Source organism: Pristiophorus japonicus, chromosome 21, assembly GCF_044704955.1.
Source record: "Pristiophorus japonicus isolate sPriJap1 chromosome 21, sPriJap1.hap1, whole genome shotgun sequence".
Lineage (NCBI taxonomy): Eukaryota > Metazoa > Chordata > Chondrichthyes > Pristiophoridae > Pristiophorus > Pristiophorus japonicus.
The window spans coordinates 38,774,778-38,801,125 of NC_091997.1; the positions used below are offsets into that span (position 1 = coordinate 38,774,778).

Consider the following 26,348-nt stretch of genomic DNA (forward strand, 5'->3'; position numbering starts at 1 on the left):
TGGCTTGGCTCAGGATCATTGAGCACTGAGGTTGCACAGCACCAGGTTTAGCCCAAATGGGCAATGATCGGCATGTAGCAGTTGATGCAACCACCGGATGAGTAAACTTTGAAACATCTAGGGCTTGATGTCAGGCAAGTAGTTGGATAGTACATCAATAAGCTTCGATGGCAGGGAGGATGGGGTGTGGTAGTGAAGACCTGTACTTGTGTGGTAGCAGATAGATGATGAATATGAAGGACCAACAACAGATTCCTGGGGTACAGCAGATAGACTTTCTGGGCACTGGAAGAGATGTAGAATGTATTTGAGCAGGTTGGAGTGGAAGAACGCTGTGGAGGAGTGGGTCATTCACACATGCTGTCATTGGTGAGTTTGACTTGGGTTGTCTGTTGCTTTTCATAGAGTTAGAAACCAGAATGGAGAGCGTGAACAGATAGTGAGTGAGCCTGAGGGCTGATGGGGAGCTGGAGAATAAATTGCAGATTATAAATGAATAGAAATATTTGTGAAATAAGACACTCGGGAACGAACAGCTACCCTTTCATTTTCTTTTCATTCTGATCTAAATAGGTTTATAATGAACGGAAGCAATATGTGAAAGAATGGAGGAAAAGGAAGAGAATGGTAAGTGTGAATGATCAAATTTTAAAGTCTAGTAACATGCAGAGTTAATAAGACTTTGGGGGGGTGGGGAAGGGGATATTGGATGTGGGGGATTGGGGAGGGGGTGGGGCTCGGATGTGGGGGAATAGGGTGTCGGAAGGTCGGGGATTGGGGCGGGGGTGTTGAGTGTGGGGGGGGGGGAAATAGTATGTGGGGAGGATTGGGGGGCGGAGAACTGGGGGGTATAGGGCATCAGGAGGATTGGGGAAGTGAGGGGCTATAAGGTATGGGGTGGATTGGAGGGTATGGGGGGGGGATTGAGGGCGGGGTTGTGGGGGGGGTGTTTATAGGGTGTGGAGGGGAGGGGTATAGGATGTGGGGGGAGGCGAGGCGTATAGGTGGGGGGGGAGAGGAGCGAGGTGTGTATAAGGGGGGAGAGGAGCGAGGTGTGTATAAGGGGGGGGAGGAGCAAGGTGTGTATGGGGGGAGGAGTGAGGTGTGTATAGGGCGGGGGAGGAGCGAGGTGTGTATGGGGGGGGAGGAGCGAGGTGTGTATAGGGGGGGGAGGAGCGAGGTGTGTGTATAGGGGGGGAGGAGCGAGGTGTGTATAGGGCGGGGGAGGAGCGAGGTGTGTATGGGGGGGGGGAGCGAGGTGTGTATGGGGGGGGGGGGAGGAGCGAGGTGTGTATGGGGGGGGGGAGGAGCGAGGTGTGTATGGGGGGGGAGGAGCAAGGTGTGTATGGGGGGGGAGGAGCGAGGTGTGTATGGGGGGGGGGAGCGAGGTGTGTATGGGGGGGGGAGCGAGGTGTGTATGGGGGGGGGGGAGGAGCGAGGTGTGTATGGGGGGGGAGGAGCAAGGTGTGTATGGGGGGGGAGGAGCAAGGTATGTATGGGGGGGGGGGGAGGAGCGAGGTGTGTATGGCGGGGGGGGGAAGAGCGAGATGTGTATGGGGGGGGAAGGAGCGAGGTGTGTGTATAGGGGGGGGAGCGAGGGGTATAGGGTGAGGGGGGGATATAGTATGTTGTGGGGGATCTGGGGGGGGGGGTAGGGAGAGGAATTGTGTAATTCACACATGCTGCTATTGGTCTTTCACTGCTGCTGCCTGACTATGTTTGGCGTTTCCTGCTCCTGTCACTGTGGGAAGGACAAGATGCTAATGAGCAGGAATGGAGAACTTTGCTTCGTTTTGACTTGGTTTCAGAACAAGATCCCAAAAAGGAATCTGACATTTGTACACTATGTGGTAAAGAATCTCGACATAGCTGGTGAATTAGCATTGATTGTTGCATTATCTGTTCAGGCCGTGGATTTGATTGATGCGGTTCTGGAAGGATACCCCAAGAGCAGGAAGCAGTTCTTTGTAAGTAAAAAAAAAAGCAACAGTGACTTCCAACTGGTCGAGATTGGCTGCATCTCTGAGTCGAGGGTACTGAAGTTGGCAATGAAACCACTCTTGATGAACGGTCATTCTGTTTTCACTGGGTCACTCGATGGCATTCTCGGTGAACACATTTACTGGAACAGGTTGTTTATTTACACAAGCTGCACCTGCATCACTGCATTTTCAAATTTCCAACCTTTCGCCCACTATTCTGCATTTCTGCAGCTACCGATCTAAATCACACCCTCAGCTCCACATTCGATGCTCTTATCCCCATTAAAACCTTTACTCTCTCTCTCCCAGATCGTTCCCCCGGAACGGCCCCCAACTCCGCTCCCTTAAGTACGAGAGATGCAGACTTGAACATTTATGGTAGACAACTGGTTTAGCCATTCATTGCCAGATCTGGCTGGACCACAAAGCATTATCGCGTCCTGCTGTCCTCTGCCAAAAACAACTCACTATTCCAGGATCACCCTGGGATGGCCGCAGGAAAGTCGAAGAGTAATGAAGGATTAGGGTTGGGATTTGGGAGGACCGAGTATCCGAGAGGGGAGATGAAAGGAGGCATGGAAACAGGAGAGAATGGTCAGGGAGGGATAAAGAGAAAAGGAAGGGCGGGGGGTAGTATTTGAATGGCTGGGGTCCGGAGCGACAGCCAATGTGCGCATGGACACAGGAAAGCTCCGGTTACATGGGCCTGTTTAAATGTACTAGTCAATGGGATACAATAGGGAGACCAGGGTCAACGTCAGGTCCCAGAGAAGGACAAAGTGGACATGATGGGTATATTGGCCTTGCTGGGGGTGCAGCACAGATTCACCAAAATTATTCCGGGGCTTGGAGGATTCAATTATGAGGGCAAGTCACATAAACTAGGCTTGTAATGAGTACAGAAGATTAAGGGGTGATCTAATTGAGGTGTTTAAAATGGTAAACGGATTCGATAGGGTAGATAGAGAGAAACAAATTCCTCTAGTGGGAAATCCAGAACCAGGGGGCATAAAGTTAGTTAGGCCATTCAGGAGAAAAAGCAGGAAGCATTTTTTTCCCCAAAAGCTAGTGAAATCTGGAACCCCCCCCAAATGGAGCTTTCAAGACAGATCAATATTTTTTTTCTGACCAAAGGTCATTGACCTGAAACGTTAACTGCTTCTCTTTCCACAGACACTGCCTGACCTGACTATTTTTCCGGCATTTCCTGTTTTTATTTCAGTAGGTATTTTTTGTTGGGTATCAAGGTAAATGGAACTACGGTGGGAAAATGGATTTAAGGTACAGATCAGCCATGACCTTATTGAATGGCGGAGCAAGCTCGAGGAGCTGAATGGCCTCCTCATCTCCCTAAACTGAAGCTAGCTGCCATTATGTAATTGTGGTAAAGCCGCTGATACGAGGACCTGGATTAAGCTGTTGGTGAGTTAAAGAAAGAAAACAGTAGCGGCTTTCACGACCATTGGATGTCTCAAAGCAATTTGCAGCCAATGAAGTACTTTCGGAGTGTAGTCACTGTTGTAATGTGGGAAATGCGGCAGCCAATTTGCGCACAGCAAGCTCCCACAAACAGCAATGTGATAATCAGATAATCTGTTTTTGTTATGTTGGTTGAGGGATAAATATTGGCCAGGATACCAGGGATAACTTCCTTGCTCTTCGAAATAGTGCTAAGGGATCGTTTGCATCTACCTGAGAGCGCAAACGGGGCCTCGGTTTAACGTCTCATTCGAAAGACGGCACCTCCGACAGCGCAGCACTTCCTCAGCACTGCACTGGAGTGTCAGCCTAGATTTATGTGCTCAAGTCCTTGGAGTGTAATTTGAACCCACAACCTGCTAATTCAGAGGTGAGTGTGCTACCCACTGAGCCACAGCTGACACTCCAAAGTTAGTCTGGAACGTGTCACTGCACTTGGATATCAGAAGCTGCCCTATGAAGTCCTGAAGGCAAATGTCAAATAACTGATGAGGAAATTAAAGTCGAAGTGTGTGAGACCATGTGCTTGGATATCCCAGATACAATGCTGTCCATGAGGCTTCAAAAAGCTTCTCTTTCCTCAACATCTCTAACATTCATTAAAATTAAAAAACGGAAACAGACTTTTGGCCCATCCAGTCCGTGTTGGTGTTTCTCCTCCACAGGAGCAGTGTACTAATCCTGCCCTGTTCCCAGATACATTCATCCTCTTTCTTTCAACCACCTATCTAGCCTATTCTTAAATGTTGATATAACTAACTGGTGCATTACAGTCTCAACCCTGTTTTAAAAAAAAAAATGTTTCTCCTGCTCTGTCCTCAGCCTGTTAATCTTGTATCCCTCATTCTACATCCCTAATTATAGACTTCTCAAATCACTGGAAACAATCTGTTTCTATCTACTCTTCTGTTATTTTATAATTTAAAACCCCTCTACTAGTCACCCCTTAATCTTTCCAAAGGTTCCTCTCCTACCTGCCCCAACAAAGCAGCTCATCTCCAGTAATAGCTCTTCCTCTATGGTCATACCTTGGCTCCTCTCCTACTGATCTATATTCTGCCCCATAGCATTACCTCTAGGTACAGGGTCAGCTGCCACATGTCTGATGACAGCATGCAGTTCCACTTTTCCTATGATCTTAGGCTGCCTGACATTAAGTTGTGGGTGAACCAATGGGCAATAAATGCTGGCCTTGCTAGCAGCGCCCACACCCCATGAATGAAAAAAATATATTGGTTAAAGAAGCTGTTTTTTTTAGCTCTTGCCATGGTCTTCATATCCCTTCCTTGTTGCTTGCTTAGACTGATCCCGACTGCAGTTTTAAATGTCATTCTGCTTACTTCCATCTCTGCCCCACCTTACCTCTATTGCTGCCGAGATCCGTGCATTCATCACCTCGAGACTTCTTCCTCCATAAACTCTCAATCATTCAAAACTCTCTCCTTTTACTAAACCCTATTCGACCAACACCTCTATCCTTGTTAACCTACTCTCGCTCCATTGAATATCCTTGTCTTAATCTACAAATCGCTCTGGCATCACCCCACCCTACGTTTGCAGTTTTCTCCAGCCTTAAAGTCCTCCTGTACCATGTGGTCCTCTGACTCTGGTCTCCTGTGCATCGTGGCTCTGCCTTGAAACTATTCTCTGGAACTCCCTTCTTCTCTCCCTAAAAGCCCCTCTAGAATCCCCCTCTCCTCTCCCTAAAAGCCCCTCTAGAATCCCCCTCTCCAGCCAAGTATTTCATCATCTCCCAAATCTCGCAGAAAAGCTTTACATCTGCATCTTTTCAGCTCTTGGGGTGTTTCTCTACATTTAAAGGCACCATTTTTTTTAAAAGTCTTAAGTTTATTTCTCAGTTACTTAATAGTCTATTCGGTAGAGACACCCTCAAAGCCTCCCTGACAAAGTACAACATCCCCACTGACACCTGGGAGTCCCTGGCCATAGACCGCCCTAAGTGGAAGAAGTGCATCCAGGAGGGTGCTGAGCTCGTCGCCGAGAGCATGCAGAAATCAAACGCAGGCAGCGGAAGGAGCGTGCGGCAAACCAGTCCCACCCACCCTTTCCCTCAACCACTGTCTGTCCCACCTGTGACAGAGACTGGTTCTTGTATTGGACTGTTCAGCCATCTAAGAACTCATGTTAAGAGTGGAATCAAGTCTACCTCTATTCCGAGGGACTGCCTATGATGAGGCAGAGGCATAGCAAGGCACCTCGGTCCTGTGGAATGCACATCTTGTACCATGTGGGAACTCCAGGACGCTTCCCATGTCCTCGACAACCACCTGTGCAGGACGTGTCGTCAGCTGGAGGAGCTGGAGCTCCAGAGTTTGGAGCTTGAGCAGCAGCTGGCATCACTGCGGTGCATCCGTGAGGCTGAGAGCTTCGTGGATAGCACGTTTCAGGAGGTGTTGACCCCGCAGCGCGAGTGTGTGCAAGCAGAGGGAATGGCTGACCGTCAGGCAGGTAGTGCAGGAGTCTCCTGAGTGCATCTCGCTCACCAACCAGGATTCAGTACTGAATACTGGTGAGGGTGATGGTTCCTCTGGGGAGTACTGCCAGAGACAAGTCCTTGGCACCACGGGGCAGTGGCTCAGATGTACAGTGCTGTTGGGGAGGGGTTGCTCTGTGCTGTTGGGGAGGGTTTAAACTAATTTGGCAGAGGGATGGACACTGGGCTGTAGCATTAGAAAGGAGAAACAAGATGCACAAAGGATTCGAATAGACTGAAAGCACTAGAAATAGTATGGTATTAGGTGGGGTCAGACTAGGAGAATACAAGAAGGTTGAAGATAGGTTTACAGTGCATGTGTGTAAATGCACGAAGTGTTGTAAATAAGGTTGGTGAGCTGCAGGCGCAAATAGACACATGGGAATATGATGCTGTGGCGATAACGGCAACCTCGTTCAAAAAAGGGCAGAATTGGGCACTAAATATTCCTGGATATAAGAAGTTCATGAAAGATAGGGAAGGAAAGAAAGGAGATGGTAGTATTAAGGAGAATATTACTGTGCTGGAGAGAATGTCCTGGAGGGGTCAAGGACAGAATCTATTTTGTTAAGAGTTGAGAAACAAGAGGTGCCATTACACTACTAGGTGTATTCTTTCGGCTGCCAAATAATGGGAAGGATATAGAGGTGCAAATTTGCAGGGAAATTAGAGATGCAAGAACTATGGAGTAGTGATAATGAGGGATAGTAATAGTGTAATGAGCAGAGAGGGGGAAGAATTTCTGAAATGTGTTTAGGAGAACTTTCTTGATCAGTATGTTTCCGGCCCAACAAGAAAGGAGCCATTGATGGATCTGGTTCTGAGGAATGAGATGGGTCAGGTAGAGCAAGTGTCATTCAGGAAACAGTGATAACAGTATCATAAGGTTTAGACTAGCTATGGAAAAGGACAGGGAGCAATCTAGTGTAAAAATACTTAATTGGAGGAAAGCCAATTTCAGTGGGTTAAGAATGGATCTAGCCTGGGTAAATTGGAATCAAAGATTGGCAGGTAAAACTGTAATCGAACAATGGGCTGCCTTTAAAGAGATGGTTCGAGTACAGTCGAGGTACATTCCCACAAGGGGAAAACGTAGGGTAACTAAAGTCAGAGCTCCCTGGATGGCGAAAGAGAGAGAAAGATGAAGCAGAAAAAGGGGGGCCTATGATAGATGTCAGGTTGAGAATACATCTCAGAATCAGGCTGAATATAGAAAGTTCAGAGGGGAAGTGAAAAAGGAAATGAGAGACAAAGAGAATGTGAAAACAGATTGGCAGCTAAGATAAAAGGGAATCCCCAAGTCTTCTAATAGCATATAAATATTAAATGGGTAGCAAGAGGGGAGAGGAGGGCGATTAGGCATCAAAAAGGAGACATACACGGGGAGGTAGAGGGTATGGCTGAGGTACTAAATGAGTACTTTGGCAGCATCATCTTCCTTGGTAAAGACAGATTCAAAGTCATAGTGGAAAAAGGAGGTAGTTGAGATACTGGATGTGATAAAAATTCATACTAGAAAGGCTGGCTGTACTTAAAGTAGATAAGTCACCAGGACCAGATGGATTGCATCCTCAGATACTGAGGGAAGTAAAGGTGGAAATTGCGGAGGTACTGGCCGTAATCTTCCAATCCTCCTTCGATACGGGACTGGTGCCAGAGGACTGGAGAATTGCAAATGTTACACCCTGGTTCAAAAAAGGGTGCAAGGATAAACCCAGCATCTACAGGCCAATCAGTTTAACCTCGTACTGGGAACGCTTTTAGAAATGATAATCGGCTAAAAAAAAATTAACAATCACTTGGACAAGTATGGATTAATTAAGGAAAGGCAAATTGTGTTTAATTAACGTGATTGGGTTTTTTGATAACACATAGGGTTGATGAGAGCAATGCAGTTGATGTGGTGTACATGGACTTCCAAAAGGCGTTCGATAAAGTGCCACGTACTTTTCCAGTAAAGTTGAAGCCCATGGAATAAAAGGGACAGTGGCAGTATGGATATGAAATTGGCTAAGTGATGGGAAACAGAAAGGAGAGCACCAGTTCAAACTGTCACAGGACAGAGAGTGGAGAGCACCAGTTCAAACTGTCACAGGACAGAGAGTGGTGAGCACCAGTTCAAACTGTCACAGGATGGGAGAGTGGAGAGCACCAGTTCACACTGTCACAGGAGCATCCAGTCGTGCCCCGGTAACTGCCCCCAAAGGAAGTGGAGTGTGGGAAATTGCACTCCGCTTCCATTGAGGGGTGGTAAGGCCCATTCTGCAGCGGAAGCAGGACTTTCACACTGGGGGCTAAAATTCCCTGCCCCAGAAGGTTACTGCCCCCAAGATGGGAGTCTGTGCGGGGAGGCAGAGGGGAGACGGGGGCGGGGGATGGAGGGGAAGGTGGTGGGGGCGGAGAAACCCAGGGCGGGGGACAGGAGGGGCCACATTGCAGCGGAGGAGGGGGGGGGGCGAAGTGTGTTGGAGGGGCAGGCCTGGGGGCTCTGTGTCTCGGTGCGGAGAGTGTTCAGAGTGGGGTGAACGGGTTGACTGCGCAGATGGCGGTTGGTGGATGTGGTGTGGTTGGCGTCGCGGGGGTGTGGCTCGGCTCTGGGGGGGGCTGGGGGCTCGACATCCGTAGGTGTTCGGCATTTGGGAAGGATTCTGACGGGGCGGATTGGGTGCCGGGGGAGTGTTCCTGGTGTTGGGTGGGTCTGGGGGGGGGGGCACGCTCTTGGGATGAGGGGGGTGGGCTGTTTGGTGCTGGGATTGGGAGAGACTTCTTCACTCGGGGAGGTGTTGGCCTGTGGGGTTCTCTGCCGCGGAGAGATGTTGATGCCAGTTCATTGGATGTGGACCACGCGGCTGGGGGGGGGGGGGGAGGAGGTGCTGGGGTGGGTGATCAGCCATGATCTTGATGATTGGCCTACTCCTGCACCTATTTTCTATGTTTTGAACGGTCACTTTTTGGATTGGGTCGTTACGAGGACCACTTCTTGATGTATATTAATGACTTAGACAATTTCAAAATTTGCTGATGACACAAAAGTATAGTGATCGACTTCAAGAATACATACGACAGGCTGGTGGAACAGCTGGACACATGGTAGATGAAATTTAACACAGAAAAGTGCGAAGTGATGCATTTTGGTATGAGAGTGGGACTGGCTGAAGTGTTCTTGCAGGGAGCCGGTATGGGTCGATGGGCTAAATGGCCTCCTGTGTACTGTAACCATTCTAGATTGCTGCTTAATCGCCACACCTCTAGCTGATGTGTTCATTCTGTTTCACATTGATTCCAAATCATTCTGTTGTGATAACCTCGCTAATCCAATACCTGAGCCAGGCAGACCTGCAGCAAACCAGGATGGTATTGATGATGAGCATGTGACGATAACAGATTCCAGAGGGGGTGGACGGTAATCCAATGCCCTAATACACAGGGTTGTCCTAGTTAGATGAGCATGGTTACATTCCAGTAGTGGCCCACCATGTCCCTAAGCCGTTGCTATTGCTAACCTGTGCCTAGGCTCTAGTCTTGGACAAAGAGATGTATCCTTACATGGACAGTGTTCACTCCATATGAGGCAAGCAAGCTCTCTGCTTATGGATTTCTCAATGGCTTGATGAGTTCAAATGTTAGGCAAACAACTCGTCAGGTAGTATAATGTGCTGTTGATGTACAAAATGCAGAAACATGAGTCTTTTGGAGCCTATTTCAGTGATGTCTCCATTGCTTTATTCATTCAGGAGGAGGTTGGTATAGAAACCGATGAAGATCACACAGTTACTGTACCAGACTTATAAAGGAAACAAACCTTTCATCAGAAGATTGAGAATTGGCAGTGAAACTCCTACAAGGTTTGATGCAAATTTAAATAGCTGTGTCTGGATGGTCTCACCCCACCACCCACAGAAAAAAAAAGTGTTTTTAAACTTGTCGACTCGCATCTTGGAGTTGCTGTGTTTTCTAATTGGCTGGCGGATGTTGAATCCTGCGGCTTGGTGTAGAAGTCATTGTGAAATATGTTCACAAAGTGTTGCTGCATTGGAGCCCTCTACGGATGCTCATGTTTTGCTCCATCTGATCACAATGTGTGGTGATCAGAGTGCCAGCACCATTGTTCAACTATTTTAAATTGTGTTTTTGGTGAGATGATGCACCGGAGCAACATCCAGTTTGTGGAGCTCGCCAGTGCATCAGGTCCATTGCTGCCTGAATTGCATATTTACAGCACTCCAAAAAGGAATGCTGTAACTCAAAAGCTTCTAGGGATTTCCTTCCTAGGATGTTGACCCGGAGCTTGACCCATCAACGATATCATCTTTTTCACTCAATTGAACCAGAAAATTGGTGGCAGGTCTCTTCTTAGTAGGTGCATCAATGTGTTTTTTTTGTTGTGTAGTTGAGCTGATTAACTGATACAGTATTTTGTAAATGTTGCTGTTTCTCAGATTAAAATATTGGGCAATGATCTGTTGTTTTCTAATGTGAATAAAGTTCTTAAGTAAAAAACACAATACATCTTGACATTCCCAAAGCTACAAAGGCTTAATTATTTTAAGAAAACAAAGCAGTCACGGCAGAGGTTGTCGGGCTGGAGGCGGTTTGAGGCCACGGGGATTTGAAAATAAGAACGAGAATTTTTAAATTGAGGTGTTGCTCAACTGGGAGTCAATGTAACAGTGAGCATAACGGTGATGGGTAAACAGGATTTGGTGCAAGTTAGGATACGGGCAGAAGAGCATTGGAATAGTCAAATCTGATTGGAGAGTCTAGAACTAGGGGGCAAGCCTGTTAAGACTGAGATGAGGAGGAATTTCTTCACACAAGTGTTGTGAATCTGGAATTCTCTGCCCCAGAGTGCTGTGGATGCTCAGTTAGTGAGATCAATATATTTTTGGACTCGAGATGAATCAAGGAATATGGGGATAGAGCAGGAACGTGGAGTGGAGGTTGAAGATCAGTCATCTTACTGAATGGCAGAGCAGGCTCTAGGGGCCATATGGCCCACTCCTGCACCTTATGTTATGTCTAGAGATAACAGGCATGGATGAGGGTTGCAGCAACAGATGATCTGAGGCAAGGGCAGAAGTTGGGTGATGAAGTACACAGTCTTGTTGGCGTGTATATATGGTAAGAAGCTCATCTTGGGGTCAAGTACAACAGCAAGGTTGCGAACAGTCTTGTTCAGCCTCAGACTGTTGCCAGGGATGGTTTTGGTCTTCCCAATATTTAGTTACAGGAAATTGCTGCTCATCCAGTATTGGATGTCAGACAAGCAGCTTGACAAGACCATGCTGTTGATCAGTTGTTCCTTCCTGATCCTGGATGTAGCCCTTTCAAATTCTGTTTAATGTACCATGATTCCCAGTGTAAAAAAAATTAGAAAAGATCTATTGAGATTTTATTCACTACACAATTATATCTAATACAAAAATAATTCTGCATAAAATGCATTGTCTGAAGACTACTTTTAACAAACAGCTGATGGACTTTATTCTCAAAATAACTAATTCAAGGAGGCAGAATAGTAAACAGCATCCTCTACAGATAGACGCACCATTGATTCAATCATACTGAGCACTCCATCACAGCACTGGATATCAGTGACAGGATTGGTTATATGTTCAACTTTCTTCACAGGTGGACCCAGGCATAATGAGTATTGATGGGATATTTGAAAGTGGATCCTGTCTGATCTGCACCTCCCAGCCAGACCACTGCATTGTGATCTATAGCTAGGGAAGGAAGAAGCAGTGTCTTAGGGTTAGTTACAGTATCCAGCCGAGATCAGCTACCGCAGAGGTAATTGAATCAGAGTTAAAAGCAGATGGTAACAATGAACAGATTGACTGCTTATATAGTCAACACGAGAATTTTTAAACTCAGTGAAAATCAATGTTTTTAAAAAAAGTTACAAAAATTGATATGATTGAAAAGGATGTACCAAATGTACAGGCACTCAGCGATTCTGTCCTTATACATAGGTTGTACAGTACATGCATACAGAGGTTGCAGTTATTAAAATAATTAGCTTGATGTGGGTACTTAAAATGATAAAACAATGGCTGACATTACAGTATGCAGAGTACCAGCGCTCAGCTGTGTTACCATAGGTGGGGGATGGCCCAATACTAGATGTCCCCTCAGAGAGCCAACCCTGTCACCGTCACACATCTGACACACGTGTGACAACTGGTTGCATGTGACGTCGGCAGTAAATTAGCCCCAAATTAAAATAAATGCACAAACAAAATGTTACCATTGGATTAAATTGAATAAAAGTCTTTAAGTTATTGAGGCTATGCTGGTCCCTGAATTCTATGGCCTCAAAGAAACCATGAGGTTTAGGAAGAAAAATAATCAGTTTTGTTTATTGAGGTCAGACACCATCCAACATGCTGCTCAAAAAACAAGAGAAGTGAAATAATGTAAGATTTGTGCATATTGAGGTGTTAATATTTCACACAAAATGTGGATCCCTGATTAGCTTCCCTAGATGGGGCATTTCATTCATCACTAAGGCACAGGAAATCCCAGATCATTTAGCCAAACACACAGACCAGCTCACTGCCCTCTGGTGCATGTAGCAGAAGGAGAAGGGGAAGGAGAAAAAAATGTCACACACAAGATGAAAAAGTCAGAGGTGACTCAGCTACAGCCAGTATGGTTCACACCTAGAAAAAAAAGTTTTGAGCTGACCCAACAGATGCCATAGAATCACTCCTCAACTGTTTAAACTTAAGTGAATACAAGCCAGGTTTATGCAATCTGTCCTCATAATTTAATCCTTTAAGCCCTGGTATCATTCTTGGGGAGAGGGGGAGCAGCGCAGATTCACCAATATATCCTTCCGGAGGTGTAGTGCTCCAGATTGGGTCTGACCAAGTGAACAACTCAAGCATCACTTCCAGCCCTCGAGATAAAGGGCAAAATTCCATTAGCCTTTCTAAATTATTTTTTGTATCTGTGCACTAACTGTTAAGTGATTTGTGTAATGGACACCCAAACCCCTTCAATAGCTTCAATCTCACAAATTGGAATATTTTCCAAATGCTCTTTCCGAAATCCAACCAGCAAGTACACCTAGATCTAAATACAGTCAGGCACTCTAGGTATTGTATTATTGCCACATGCCTGATCAGCCAGAGGTAAGGAGCAAGTTTGAATGTGCAAAGATTGGAGAGACTGTACTTTCACTTTAACCTTAATTTCTATAAACTAACTTTCTATTATCTGCTCTTAAAGTTTTCCTTGACAGATCAGCCAACAGAAAAGGACATGGTCTCAATAAGAATCTGCAGTACTGGGGCACCAAATTAATCGGAACCTTTTCAAAGCACTAAAATTATAAACAATCCACATCTTTAATTAGAACAAAAAAAATGTGCAACTTCAATATCAATATTTCTGCTGCTACCAGAGTTCATAAAAAATTTCTGGAAATTCCCGGAGTATAAATCTGCTCACAGTCCTGCTAAACCATCCCGGCAACTCAATGGAGCTGACTGTTTAACTGCCGCAGTACACCAACCACCATCTCTCGCAGAGTCTGAAAGAGCAGAGACAACAAATGATACACATTTTACATCACAATTAAAGGTCACTCAGGATGGTTCATTTCCACCCTTCCAAAATATACATCTAAATGCAGGAACTCTGAAATTATTTGTATTGTTTCTAACCTGTAGCAGCTGAAACAGCAGATAGGTTCCAGATTCAGGGCCTCACAGGGTGTATATGAGCATTTGACCAAAACCAAATAAAAAGTCACGTGTCTTATGTCACTATTTGTTTTGAATCAGCTGCAAGAGTATGTGTTTCCCCACTTACCTTGTGTCGATTATCAGGTAATTGGGGCAGCAAAACAAATGTAACTCTGCACGCGCGCGCACACAACACGCACAACACCCCACATACACGGGTTTTGATAAGGTCCCAACATGGCAGACTGGTTAGAAAAGTAAAATAACAAGGAATGAGGAGGATTAGGCCATTCTGCTCCGCCATTCAATAAGATCATGGCTGATCATTTACCTCAACTTCACCTGCCTGCACTATTCCCATATCCTTTTGAGTCCTTTAATTAAATTAGTCACATTTTTTGTCTCATAATACTCCTGTGAAGTGCCTTAGGATGTTTTACTATGTTAAAGGCACTATATAAATAGGTGTTGTTACTATCAAAAAATCTATCGATCACTGTCTTAAATATACAATGACTGAGTCTCCACAGCTATTCCAAAGATTCACCACCCTCTGAGTGAAGACATTTCTCATCATCTCAGTCCTAAATGGCCGACCCTTGTTATTCTGAGACTGTGACCCCGGTTCTAGACTCCCCAGCCCGTGGAAACATCCTCCCTACATCTACCCTGTCGAGCCCTGTAAGAATTTTGTATGTTTCAAATGAGATCACCTCTCATTCTTCTAAACTAGAGAATATCGGCCTAGTCTACTCAATCTCTCCTCATAGGACAATCGCCCCATCCCAGGAATCAGTCTGATGAACCTTTGTTACACTCTCTCTATGGCAAGTATATCCTTCCTTAGGTAAGGTGACCAAAACTGTACACAATACTCCAGGTATGGTCTCATCAGGGCTCTATATAATTGTAGTCAAATCCTCGTAATAAAGACCAACATACCATTTGCTTTCCTAATTGCTTGCTGTACCTGCATGTTAACTTTCAGTGATTGGTGTACAAGGACACCCAGGTCCCTCAACACCAACATTTCCCAATCTCATTTTAAAAAATACCCTGCTTTTCTACCTTTCCTACCAAAGTGGATAACTTCACATTTCTCCACATTATATTCTATTTGCCATGTTCTTGCCCACTCACTTAGCCTCGAAGCCTCTTTGCATCCACCTCACAACTTATGTTCCCACCTAGCTGTGTATCACCAGCAAACTTAGATATCACATTTAGTTCCCTCATCCAAATCATTGATATAGATTGTGAATAGCTGAGGCCCAAGCACCGATCCTTGCTGTACCCCACTAGTTACAGCCTGCCAACCTGAAAATGACCCGTTTATTCCTACTCTGTTTCCTGGTGGGCAAACCAATCCTCATTCCATGCTAGTATCTTACCGCCAATCCCATGAGCCCTAATTTTGTGTGGCACCATGAGCCCTAATAATCTCTTGTGCGACACCTAATCGAATGCCTTCTGAAAATCCAAACGCACATCTACTGGTTCCCTCTTATCTATTCTGCTAGTTACAAAATAGACACAGTATTTATTTAATTTCTCTGCCATTTCCTTATTCCTCATTATAATTTCTCCTGTCTCAGCCTGTAAGGGACCCACATTTACTTTCACTAATCTCATCCTTTTAAAATACTTATAGAAGCTTTTACACTCTGTTTTTATGTCTCTTGCTAGCTTACTCTCTTATTCTAATTTTCCTTTATCAATTTCTTGGTCCCCTTTGCTGAATTCTAAAACCCTCCCAATCCTCAGGCTCACGACTCTTTTTGGCAACATTCTAAGCCTCTTCCTTTGATCTAATACTATATTTAACTTCTCGTTAGCCAAGGTTGGACCACTTTTCCTGTGGAGTTTTTGTGCCTTAAAGTAATGTATATTCGTTATAAATTATGTACTAATTCTTTAAATGCTAGCCACTGCTTGTCTACCGTCATATCTTTTAATATAGTTTCCCAATCTACCTTACTTCAATGACTGTCTATCCCACCTGTAACAGAGACTGTGGTTCCCGTATTGGACTGTTCAGTCATCTAAGAACTCACTTTTAGAGTGGAAACATAGAAACATAGGAAATAGGTGCAGGAGTAGGCCATTCGGCCCTTCGAGCCTGCACCACCATTCAATAAGATCATGGCTGATCATTCACCTCAGTACCCCTTTCCTGTTTTCTCTCCATACCCCTTGATCCCTTTAGCCGTAAGGGCCATATCTAACTCCCTCTTGAATATATCCAATGAACTGGCATCAACAACTCTCTGCGGTAGGGAATTCCACAGGTTAACAACTCTGAGTAAAGAAGTTTCTCCTCATCTCAGTCCGAAATGGCTTACCCCTTATCCTATGTCCCCTGGTTCTGGACTTCCCCAACATGGGGACCATTGTTCCTGCATCTAACCTGTCCAGTCCCATCAGAATTTTATATGTTTCTATGAGATCCCCTCTCATCCTTCTAAACGCCAGTGAATACAGGCCCAGTCGATCCAGTCTCTCCTCATATGTCAGTCCTGCCATCCCAGGAATCAGTCTGGTAAATCTTCGCTGCACTCCCTCAATAGCAAGAATGTCCTTCCTCAGATTAGGAGACCAAAACTGAACACAATATTCCAGGTGAGGCCTCACTAAGGCCCTGTACAACTGTAGTAAGACCTCCCTGCTCCTATACTCAAATACCATTTGCCTTCTTCACCACTTGCTGTACCTGCATGCCAACTTTCAATGACTGATGTACCATGACACCCAGGTCTCGCTGCACCTCTCCTTTTCCTAATCTGTCGCCATTTAGATAATCTGCCTGTGTTTTTGCCACCAAAGTGGATAACCTCACATTTATCCACATTATACTGCATCTGCCATGCATTTGCCCACTCACCTAACTTGTCCAAGTTAACCTGCAGCCTTTAGCGTCCTCCTCACAGCTCACACCGCCACCCAGCTTAGTGTCATCTGCAAACTTGGATTTCGAGGGACTGCCTATGATGATGATAGCCAACTCGCCCCTCATACCTATGTAGTTTGCTTTGTTTAGATTTAAGACCCTAGTTTCGGATTTAACTATATCACTTTCAAACTCAATACAGAATTCTGTCATATTATAGTCACTCTTCCCTAAAGGCCACTTTACTACAAGGTTATTAATTAACCCCCTCATTGCGCAATCTAAAATAGCCTGTTCCCGAGTTGGTTCCTCAACATACTGACCAAGAAAGCTATCTTGTATACATTCCATTAATTTACCCTGCACACTATTACTACAAATTTGTTTTGCCCAGTCTATATGTAGATTAAGGTCCCCCATGATTACTGTGTTACCTTTGTTACATGTGCCTCTTAATTTCCTGATTTATACTCTGCTCTACTGTTGGGGGCCTATAAACAACTCCCACCAATGTTTTCTGCCCCCTTACTGTTTCTTAGTTCCACCCAAACTGATTCTCCTCCTTGATTTTCAGAGGCAAGATCCTTTGTCCCTACTGTCTTTATCCCATCCTTATTATCAGGGCTGCCCCTCCTCCTTTTCCATTTTGCCTATCTCGTCTAAAAGTTAAGTATCCTGGAATATTAAGTTCCCAACCTTGGTCACTTTGCAACCACGTCTCTGTAATGGCTATTAGAGCAAATCTATTAATTTCTATCTGCGCTATTAATTCATCTATTTTGTTTCGAATGCTTCACACATTCAGATATAGTGCCTTATTACTTTTGTTACTCTCTCTAACCCTTCCTGACCCACTCTGCTTATTTTTACCCAAAACTCTGCTCTGGAGCCGTGACATTTCTCTTCCTGCTTTTAAATTTACTCTTTCCTGAATCCCCCCATGGCCATGGGAAAGTGGCAAGTTGGATTCAAATTTGGCTCAGTGGCAGGAAGAAAAGGTAATGGTGGACAGGTGTTTTTGTGACAGGAAGGTTGTTTTCAGTGGGGTTCCGCAGGGCACAGTCCTTTACTTTTTGTGGTATATATAAATGATTTTGACTTCAATGATTAGACATTTGTAGATGATACTATAAACCACACCATCAATTTTTGTGAGAAAGAAAGCTATAAGACTGCAGGAAGATATCAATGGACTGGTCATGTGGACAGAAAAGTGGCAAATGGAATTCAATCCAGAGAAGTGTGATGTAATGTACTTGTGCAGGGCTAACAAGGCAAGGAAATACACAATAAATGGTTGGGTACTGAGAAGCATGGAGGAACAGAGGGACCTTGGAGTGCATGTCCATAGATCCATGAAGGTAGCAGGACAAGTAGATAAGGTGGTTAAAAAGGGATACTTGCCTGTATTAGCCGAGGCACAGAATATAAGAGCAGGGAGGTTATGCTTGAACTGCATAAAACCCCAGTTAGGCCACAGCTAGAGTACTGCATACAGTTCTGGTCACCACATAACGAGAGGGCACAGAGGAGACTTACGAGGATGTTGGCAGGAATGGAGAATTTTAGCTATGAGGAAAGATTGGATAGGCTGGGTTTATTTTCTTTCAGAGGAGGCTAAGGGGAGATTTAATTGAGGGGCCTAAATTAGAGTGGATAGAAAGGACCTATTTACATGAGCAGAGAAGTCAATAACAAGAGGGCATAGATTTAAAGGTAATTAGAAGGATTAAAAGGGAGTGGAGGATAATTGTTTCACCCAGAGGGTGTTGCAGGTCTACCTGGAACTCACTGCCCTGAAGGGGTGGTAGAGGGAGAACCCCTCATCGCATTAATATACTTGGATGTGCCCTTAAAGTGCCATGGCCTGCGGACCAAGAGCTGGAAAGTGGGATTTGGCTGGATAACTCTTTTTCCGCTGGTGCAGACACAACTGGCCTCCTCTGTGCAGTAAGTTTCTATGATTCTATTTTATGACACACACGCGCATACACACACAGCTACTAGATAGCAATCAAGAGCAGTAACCTGAGCTAATTTTCTCTCTCCAGCCTGTGAGCAACGAGACCAGTTATAGTTTCCCTGTTAGATCAGCTGATGTAACACAGACCGGGAATGGAACCAGAGTGTGTCCTGGGTCAGTTACTCAGTGAGGTTGCGGTGTGTGGGGGGGGGGCGGGGGAGAAATGCACCTTACCGCGACGATGGTTGATAAATTTGGAAGGGATTTAAAGCCACTGCCATGATAACAAAAGGCTCTTTTTCCAAAATATACTTTTCTCCCTCCGCTCCAGGGCAGCAGTAGCCAAGTGTGAATTATGTCACTCACTGTCTAAATTTGCTTTTAGGCTTCTCCAGACACAACAGCTGATGAATAACTGGTGAGCAGGAGTGTACTGTACATTATGGGATGTTGTTACTGACACCAGCGTGGTGCAAATACAGGAATAGTTATTCTTATCACTCGGAGGTGGGATGACACCACACACTTTACCTGGAATGTTCATTATCAGGCAGGGCAGTGCTGAGGCAAAGCACAGCGCTATCACAACTGATTTCATAGAAAGGCGTTCAGAGCACGCGCCGCGCTGACACTATCCAAGTGCCAATAGTACAGGTGATAATGTGCAGTGCTAACAAACTAATGACCATCAAAAGCATGTTTCAAGTCTGCTTTTCCTCAGCTCATGAACCGCTTCTCAGAAGCTGTTCACTCGATTAAAATTTACACATCAACAATCACCAGAAAGAAAGCTCTGCCCATTTATTGCCGGGTTTTGTGCTGGAGTCTGACCTGTGGCTTGCAGTGTTCCTCGATCCAGCTGAAGACGCAGGCTGACAACTCCTGGAAACTGGCTACAGAGATGCAGGCATTGAAGGACTGGAACAGGGAGTCCATGATGCTCTGAAATATACCAAACTTGACCTGGTCAGTCACCTGATCCTTGCCTTGGTGAGGATTATTCCGATGAGCTTTGACAATCTGTTCATAATTCCTGAAAACAGAAAATTATTTGTGTCATACTTAAAACTGTGACACGTGGCAGAGAGGGAATGGGTGACCGCAAGACAGAAGAGGACGACGAGGCAGGTAGTGCAGGAGTCCCTGGAGTGCATCTCGCTCTCAAACCAGTATTCTGTTAGTATTCTGATGGTTCCTCTGGGGAGTGCAGCCAGAGCCAAGTCCACGGCACCACGGGTAATGTGTGTGTGGAGGCAGAAGACGTGGGTATGGTTCTTAATGAATACTTTGCGTCTGTTTTCACAAAAGAGAGGGGCGATGCACACATTGCAATCAGGGATGAGGAGCGTGAAATATTAGATAAAATAAACATAGTGAGAGAAGTATTAAGGGGTTCAGCAGCTTTGAAAGCAGATAAATCCCCAGGCCTGGAGAAGCAAAAGATGAAATAGCAGAGGCTCCGATCATCATTTTCCAGCCTCTCTGACTACAGATGCGGTACTGGAGGACTGCTAATGTTGTACCCTTGTTTAAAACGGAAGAAAGGGATAGACGAGTTACAGGCCAGTCAGCCTAACCTCGGTGATGGGAAAAATTATTAGAAAAAATTCTGAGGGACAGGATAAATCTTCATTTGGAAAGACACATTAATCAAGGACAGTCAGCATGGAGTTGTTACGGGAAGGTCGAGTCTGACTAACTTGATTGAATATTTTGAGGAGGTGATGAGGGAAATGCATTTAGAAAAATAGAAAATTACAGCGCAGAAGGAGGCCGTTTCGGCCCATCGTGTTCTCATCGGCCGACAAAGAGCCACACGGCCCTCGGTCAGCAGCCTTGAAGGTTACATATAAACCTATGAACAATGGTGGAAAGGTAAAGAGCACCCAGCCCAACCAGTCCGCCTCACTGCGACACCCCTTGCACCGAAATATTCTGCACTCCACCCCAACTGGAGAGGCAAAAACCAGATAAAACCCAGGCCAATTGGGGGGAAAAAATCTGGGAAAATTTCTCCGGCCCATCCAGGAGATCACCCTGGCCGTATTCGATTCCCTGCAGTACTTACCATCGTATCTGCGCCATCCAACAAGAGGTCATCCAGTCTAACAGCTCTACGTCTGTAACCCGGCAGGTTACTGCACTTTAAGTGCCCCTCCAAGCACTTTTTAAATGTGGTGAGGGCTTCTGCATCCAACACCCTTCCAGGCAGTGAGTTCCAGATCCCCACAACCCTCTGCGTGAAGAAGCACCCCCCTCAAATTCCCTTTTAACCTCCCAATAACCACTTTAAAATATGCCCCTCCGTAATTGATCCCTCCACCAATGGAAATAGGCCCTTGCTATGCACTATGTCCAGGCACCTCATAATTTTGTACACCTTAATGAGGTCTCCTCTCAACCTCCTCTGTTCCAATGAGAACAAACCCAGCCTATCCAATCTGTCCTCATAACTAAGATTCTCCATTCCAGCCAGCATCCTAGTAAATCTCCTCTGCACCCTCTCTAGTGCAATCACGTCCTTCCTATAATACAGCGACCAGAACTGCACGCAGTACTCCATCTGCGGCCTAACCAAAGTATTATACAATTTAAGCATAACCTCCCTCCTCTTATATTCTATGCCTCGGCCAATAAAGGCAGGCATTCCGTATGCCTTCTTATCCATCTGGCCTGCAACTTTCAGGGATCTGTGGACAAGCACTCCCTTTGTTCATCTACACTATTAGAAGCTTAATGTGAATACCCTTTCCTTATTAGCCCTCCCAAAGTGCATTATCTCACACTTCTCAAAATTATATTCCATTTGCCACTGCTCTGCCCACCTGACCAGTAGATTGATATCCTGCAGCCTATGATTTTCCTCTTCATTATCAACCACACAGCCAATTTTAGTGTTGTCTGCAAACTTCCTAATCATACTCCCTATATTCAAATCTAAATCATTGATATATACCACAAAAAGCAAGGGACCCAGTACTGAGCCCTGCAGAACCCCACTGGAAACATCCAGTCAGAAAAACATCCATCAACCATTACCCTTTGCTTCCTACCTCTAAGACAATTTTGGATCCAACTTGCCACTTTGCCCTGGATCCCATGTGGGACCTTATCAAAAGCTTTGCTAAAGTCCATATATACATCGTACGCACTACACTCATCGACCCTCTTGGTTACCTCCTCAAAAAATTCAATCACGTTAGTCAAACACGATCTTCCCTTAACAAATCCGTGCTGACCGTCCCTAATTAATCCTTGCCTTTCCAAATGTAGATTTATCCTGTCTTTCAGGATTTTTTCCAATAATTTTCCCACCACTGAGGTTAGGCTGACAGGCCTGTAATTACTATGACTATCCCTTTCTCCCTTCTTAAACAAGGGTACTACATTAGCAGTTCTCCAATCCTCCGGCACCATGCCAAAATCCAAAGAGGACTGGAAAATGATGGTCAAGGCCTCTGCTATTTCCTCTTTTGCTTCACTCAACAGCCTGGGATGCATTTCATCCAGGCCTGGGGACTTAGCTACTTTCAAAGCTGCTAAATCCCTTAATACCTCCTCTCTCACTATGTTTATTTCATCCAGAATTTCACACTTCTCCTCGATAGCAGTATCTGCATTGCCTCTTTGCTTTGTGAAAACAGACGCAAATATTCATTAAGAACCATACCAACATCTTACGCCTCCACACAAAGATTACCCTCATGGTCTCTAATAGGCCCTACCCTTTCTTTAGTTATCCTCTTGCTCAATATATTTATATAACATCTTTGGGTTTTCCTTAATTTTACTTGCCAAGAATTTATCATGCTCTCGCTTAGCATTCCTAATATCTTTTTTCATTTTACCTGTTAACTTTCTATATTCCTCCAAAGATTATATAGTATTTAGCCGTCAGTATATGACAAGCTTCCTATTTTTTCTTTATCCTCCTCTGTAAATCCCTAGACATCCAGGAGGCTCTAGAATTGTTATTCCTACCCTTTTTCTTTAAGGGCACGTTTGGCCTGAGCCTTCCGGATCTCCTCGTTGAATGCCCCCCACTGTTCTGACACTGATTTACCCACAAGTAGCTGTTTCCAGTCCACTGTGGCCAAATCACTCCTCAACTTAGCAAAGTTAGCTTTTCCCCAATTTGAGACTTTTATTCCAGGTCTATCCTTGTCCTTATCCATAACTAACTTGAATCTGACTGAATCATGGTCACTGGCACCCCCCAAGTGCTCTCCCACTAACACTCCTTCAACCTGCCCAGCTTCATTCCCCAAGACTGCCCCCTCTCGTCTTGGGCTTGTTACACACTGACTAAAAAAGTTCTCTTGAATGCATTTTAAGAATTTCGCACCCTCTGTACCCTTCACACTATATTTGTCCCAATCAATATTAGGATAGTTAAAATCCCCTACTATTACTGCCCTATGGGGCACTCCCCAGAGGCACCATTGCCCTCACCGGTGCTCAGAAGTGAATATCGGTTGGAAAGCGAGATGGAAGGAGGGGGAAGACTCCTGCACTACCTGCCTAGCGTTTTTCGTCCGTCTGGGGGCCACCCACTTCCCATCTGCCTGCACGCTTTTAAGCTATGGGGATGTCTAGGGATTTACAGAGGAGGATGGAGTACAAAAGCAGGGAGGTCCTGCTGCAACTGTACAGGGTATTGGTGAGGCCGCACCTGGAGTACTGCGTGCAGTTTTGGTCACCTTACTTAAGGAAGGATATACTAGCCTTGGAGGGGGTACAGAGACGATTCACTAGGCTGATTCCGGAGATGAGGGGGCTACCTTATGATGATAGATTGAGTAGACTGTGTCTTTACTCGTTGGAGTTCAGAAGGATGAGGGGTGATCTTATAGAAACATTTAAAATAATGAAAGGGATAGACAAGATAGAGGCAGAGAGGTTGTTTCCACTGGTCGAGGAGACTAGAACTAGGGGGCACAGCCTCAAAATACGGGGGAGCCAATTTAAAACCGAGTTGAGAAGAATTTCTTCTCCCAGAGGGTTGTGAATCTGTGGAATTCTCTGCCCAAGGAAGCAGTTGAGGCTAGCTCATTGAATGTATTCAAATCACAGATAGATTTTTAACCAATAAGGGAATTAAGGGTTACGGGGAGCGGGCGGGTAAGTGGAGCTGAGTCCATGGCCAGATCAGCCATGATCTTTTTGAATGGCGGAGCAGGCTCGAGGGGCTAGATGACCTACTCCTGTTCCTAATTCTTATGTTCTTATGACCATCTCCTGAAACGTGCTATCCACGTAGCTCTCAGCCTCGCGGATGGACCGTATTGACTCCAGCCGCCGCACAAGCTCCGAAATGTGGAGCTCAAGTAGTTGAAGCTGGAGACACCTCCTGCACACATGGTTGTCTAGGCCGCGCAAAGCGTCCAGGACTTCCCACATGTCGCAGGATGGGCACTCCACAGGACTGAGCTGCCCTGCCATCCCTCTAATTAAACTTATCTAGTTTAAAATCTAATTAAGAGAAAAAGATAGTTACCAATCAAACAACCAACCACTTACCTGCCCCGGATGAGGGCTGTGAGCTCCTCATTAGAAGTGACTTCCTCGCCTACCTCCGGTCCTCCTGCTCCTCGGACTCCTGGCCTTCCGAACTCAGAGGTCGGGGCCGCTCCCGAACTCTCAGACTCCCCTGAACTCTTTGATGTAGTGTATATGGATTTTAGTAAGGCTTTTGATAAGGTCCCATACGGCAGACTGGTCACGAAAGTAAAAGCCCATGGGATCCAGGGCAAAATGGCAATTTGGATCCAAAATTGTCTCAGAGGCAGGAAGCAAAGGGTAATGGTTGAAAGGATGTTTTTGTGACTAGAAGGCTGTTTCCAGTGGGGTTCTGCAGGGCTCAGTACTAGGTCCCTTGCTTTTTATGGTATACATCAATGATTTAGAGTTGAATATAGGGGGTATGATTAAGAAGTTTTCAAATTATACAAAAATTGGCTGTGTGGTTGATAATGAAGAAGAAAGCCTTAGACTGCAGGAAGATATCAATGAACACGTCAGGTGGGCAGAACAGTGGCAAATGGAATTCAATCCGGAGAAGTGTGAAGTAATGCATTTGGGGAGGGCTAATAAGGCAAGGGAATACACATTAAATGGTAGGACACTGAGATGTGTAGAGGAACAAAGGGACCTTGGAGTGCAGGTCCACAGATCCCTGAAGGTAGCAAGACAGGTAGATAAGCTGATTAAAGAAGGTATACGGAATACATGCCTTTATTAGCCGAGGCATAGAATGCAAGAGCAGGGAGGTTATGCTTGAACACTAGTTGGGCCACAGCTGGAGTACTGCATGTAATTCTGCTCACCACATTACAGGAAAGATGTGATTGCATGATTACAGAGGAGATTTACGAGGATGTTGCCCAGACTGGAGAATTTTAGTTATGTGGAAATATTGGATAGGCTGTGGTTGTTTTCTTTGGAACAGAGGATGCTGCGGGGAGACCTTATTGAGGTGTATAGAATTATGGGGGGCTAGACAGAGTGGATAGGAATGACCTATTTCTCTTAGCAGAGGGATCAACAACCACGGGGCACAATTTAAATTAATTGATAGGAGGTTTAGAGGGGATTTGAGGGGAAATCGTTTCACCCAGAGGGTGGTGGGGATCTGGAACTCACTGCCTGAAAGGGTGGTAGAGGCAGAAACTCTCACCACATTTAAAAAGTACTTCAATGTGCACCTGAATTGCCGTAACTTACAAGGCTAAGGACCCAGTGCTGGAAAGTGGGATTCAGCTGGATAACTCTTTGTCGGCCGGCGCGGACACGATGGGCCGAAATGGTCTCCTTCCGTGCTGTAAATTTCTATGATTCTATGTTCTGCACCACCACCCCATCAAACATTCCCAGGACAGGTACAGCATGGGTTAGATACAGAGTAAAGCTCCCTCTACACTGTCCCATCAAACACTCCCAGGGCAGGTACAGCACGGGGTTAGATACAGAGTAACGGTCCCTCTACACTGTCCCATCAAACACTCCCAGGGCAGGGACAGCACGGGTTAGATACAGAGTAAAGCTCCCTCTACACTGTCCCATCAAACACTCCCAGGGCAGGTACAGCACGGGTTAGATACAGAGTAAAGCTCCCTCGACACTGTCCCATCAAACACTCCCAGGGCAGGGACAGCACGGGTTAGATACAGAGTAAAGCTCCCTCGACACTGTCCCATCAAACACTCCCAGGGCAGGTACAGCACGGGGTTAGATACAGAGTAACGGTCCCTCTACACTGTCCCATCAAACACTCCCAGGGCAGGGACAGCACGGGTTAGATACAGAGTAAAACTCCCTCGTCACTGTCCCATCAAACACTCCCAGGGCAGGTACAGCACGGGGTTAGATACAGAGTAACGGTCCCTCTACACTGTCCCATCAAACACTCCCAGGGCAGGTACAGCACGGGTTAGATACAGAGTAAAGCTCCCTCTACACTGTCCCATCAAACACTCCCAGGGCAGGTACAGCACGGGGTTAGATACAGAGTAACGGTCCCTCTACACTGTCCCATCAAACACTCCCAGGGCAGGTACAGCACGGGTTAGATACGGAACATTGCACAAAAAAGATTAGCAAAAGTGAAAGGCCACAGAATTGTATGTAACCATGTGACATTGGTCGGCATTTGGTTGGGAGGCAGGAGAGTGGTGGTAAAGGGAATGTTCTCTAATTGGTGGGATGTGACCAGGGATGTTTCCTAGGGGTGTGCACTAGAGCCTCAGTTTTTCACCATTTTTATTAATGACTTTAAATTGAACCTGCAGCGCAGGAATAGGTCAGCTAGTCTATGCTGATGTTTCTGCTCCACAAAAGCTTCCTCCCACCT

The 26,348-nt window shown here is 45.5% G+C and overlaps 2 protein-coding genes across 2 annotated transcripts in view; one reads left to right on the forward strand and one right to left on the reverse strand.

The window, feature by feature from the left end:
• psmc3ip (PSMC3 interacting protein) overlaps nucleotides 1-10,414 on the forward strand; it is a 45,908-nt gene extending 35,494 nt beyond the window's left edge. The window contains exons 6-8 of the mRNA XM_070864656.1: nucleotides 574-627; nucleotides 1,908-1,967; nucleotides 9,690-10,414. Coding sequence (XP_070720757.1) covers nucleotides 574-627; nucleotides 1,908-1,967; nucleotides 9,690-9,746 — 171 coding nt within the window. The 3' untranslated portion in view covers nucleotides 9,747-10,414. The remainder of the gene's footprint in view (nucleotides 1-573; nucleotides 628-1,907; nucleotides 1,968-9,689) is intronic.
• The window catches only part of mlx (MAX dimerization protein MLX), a 37,131-nt gene continuing 20,472 nt past the window's right edge, over nucleotides 9,690-26,348 (reverse strand). The window contains exons 6-7 of the mRNA XM_070863921.1: nucleotides 19,331-19,532; nucleotides 9,690-13,495 (exon numbers count right to left, since the gene is read on the reverse strand). Coding sequence (XP_070720022.1) covers nucleotides 13,439-13,495; nucleotides 19,331-19,532 — 259 coding nt within the window. The 3' untranslated portion in view covers nucleotides 9,690-13,438. The remainder of the gene's footprint in view (nucleotides 13,496-19,330; nucleotides 19,533-26,348) is intronic.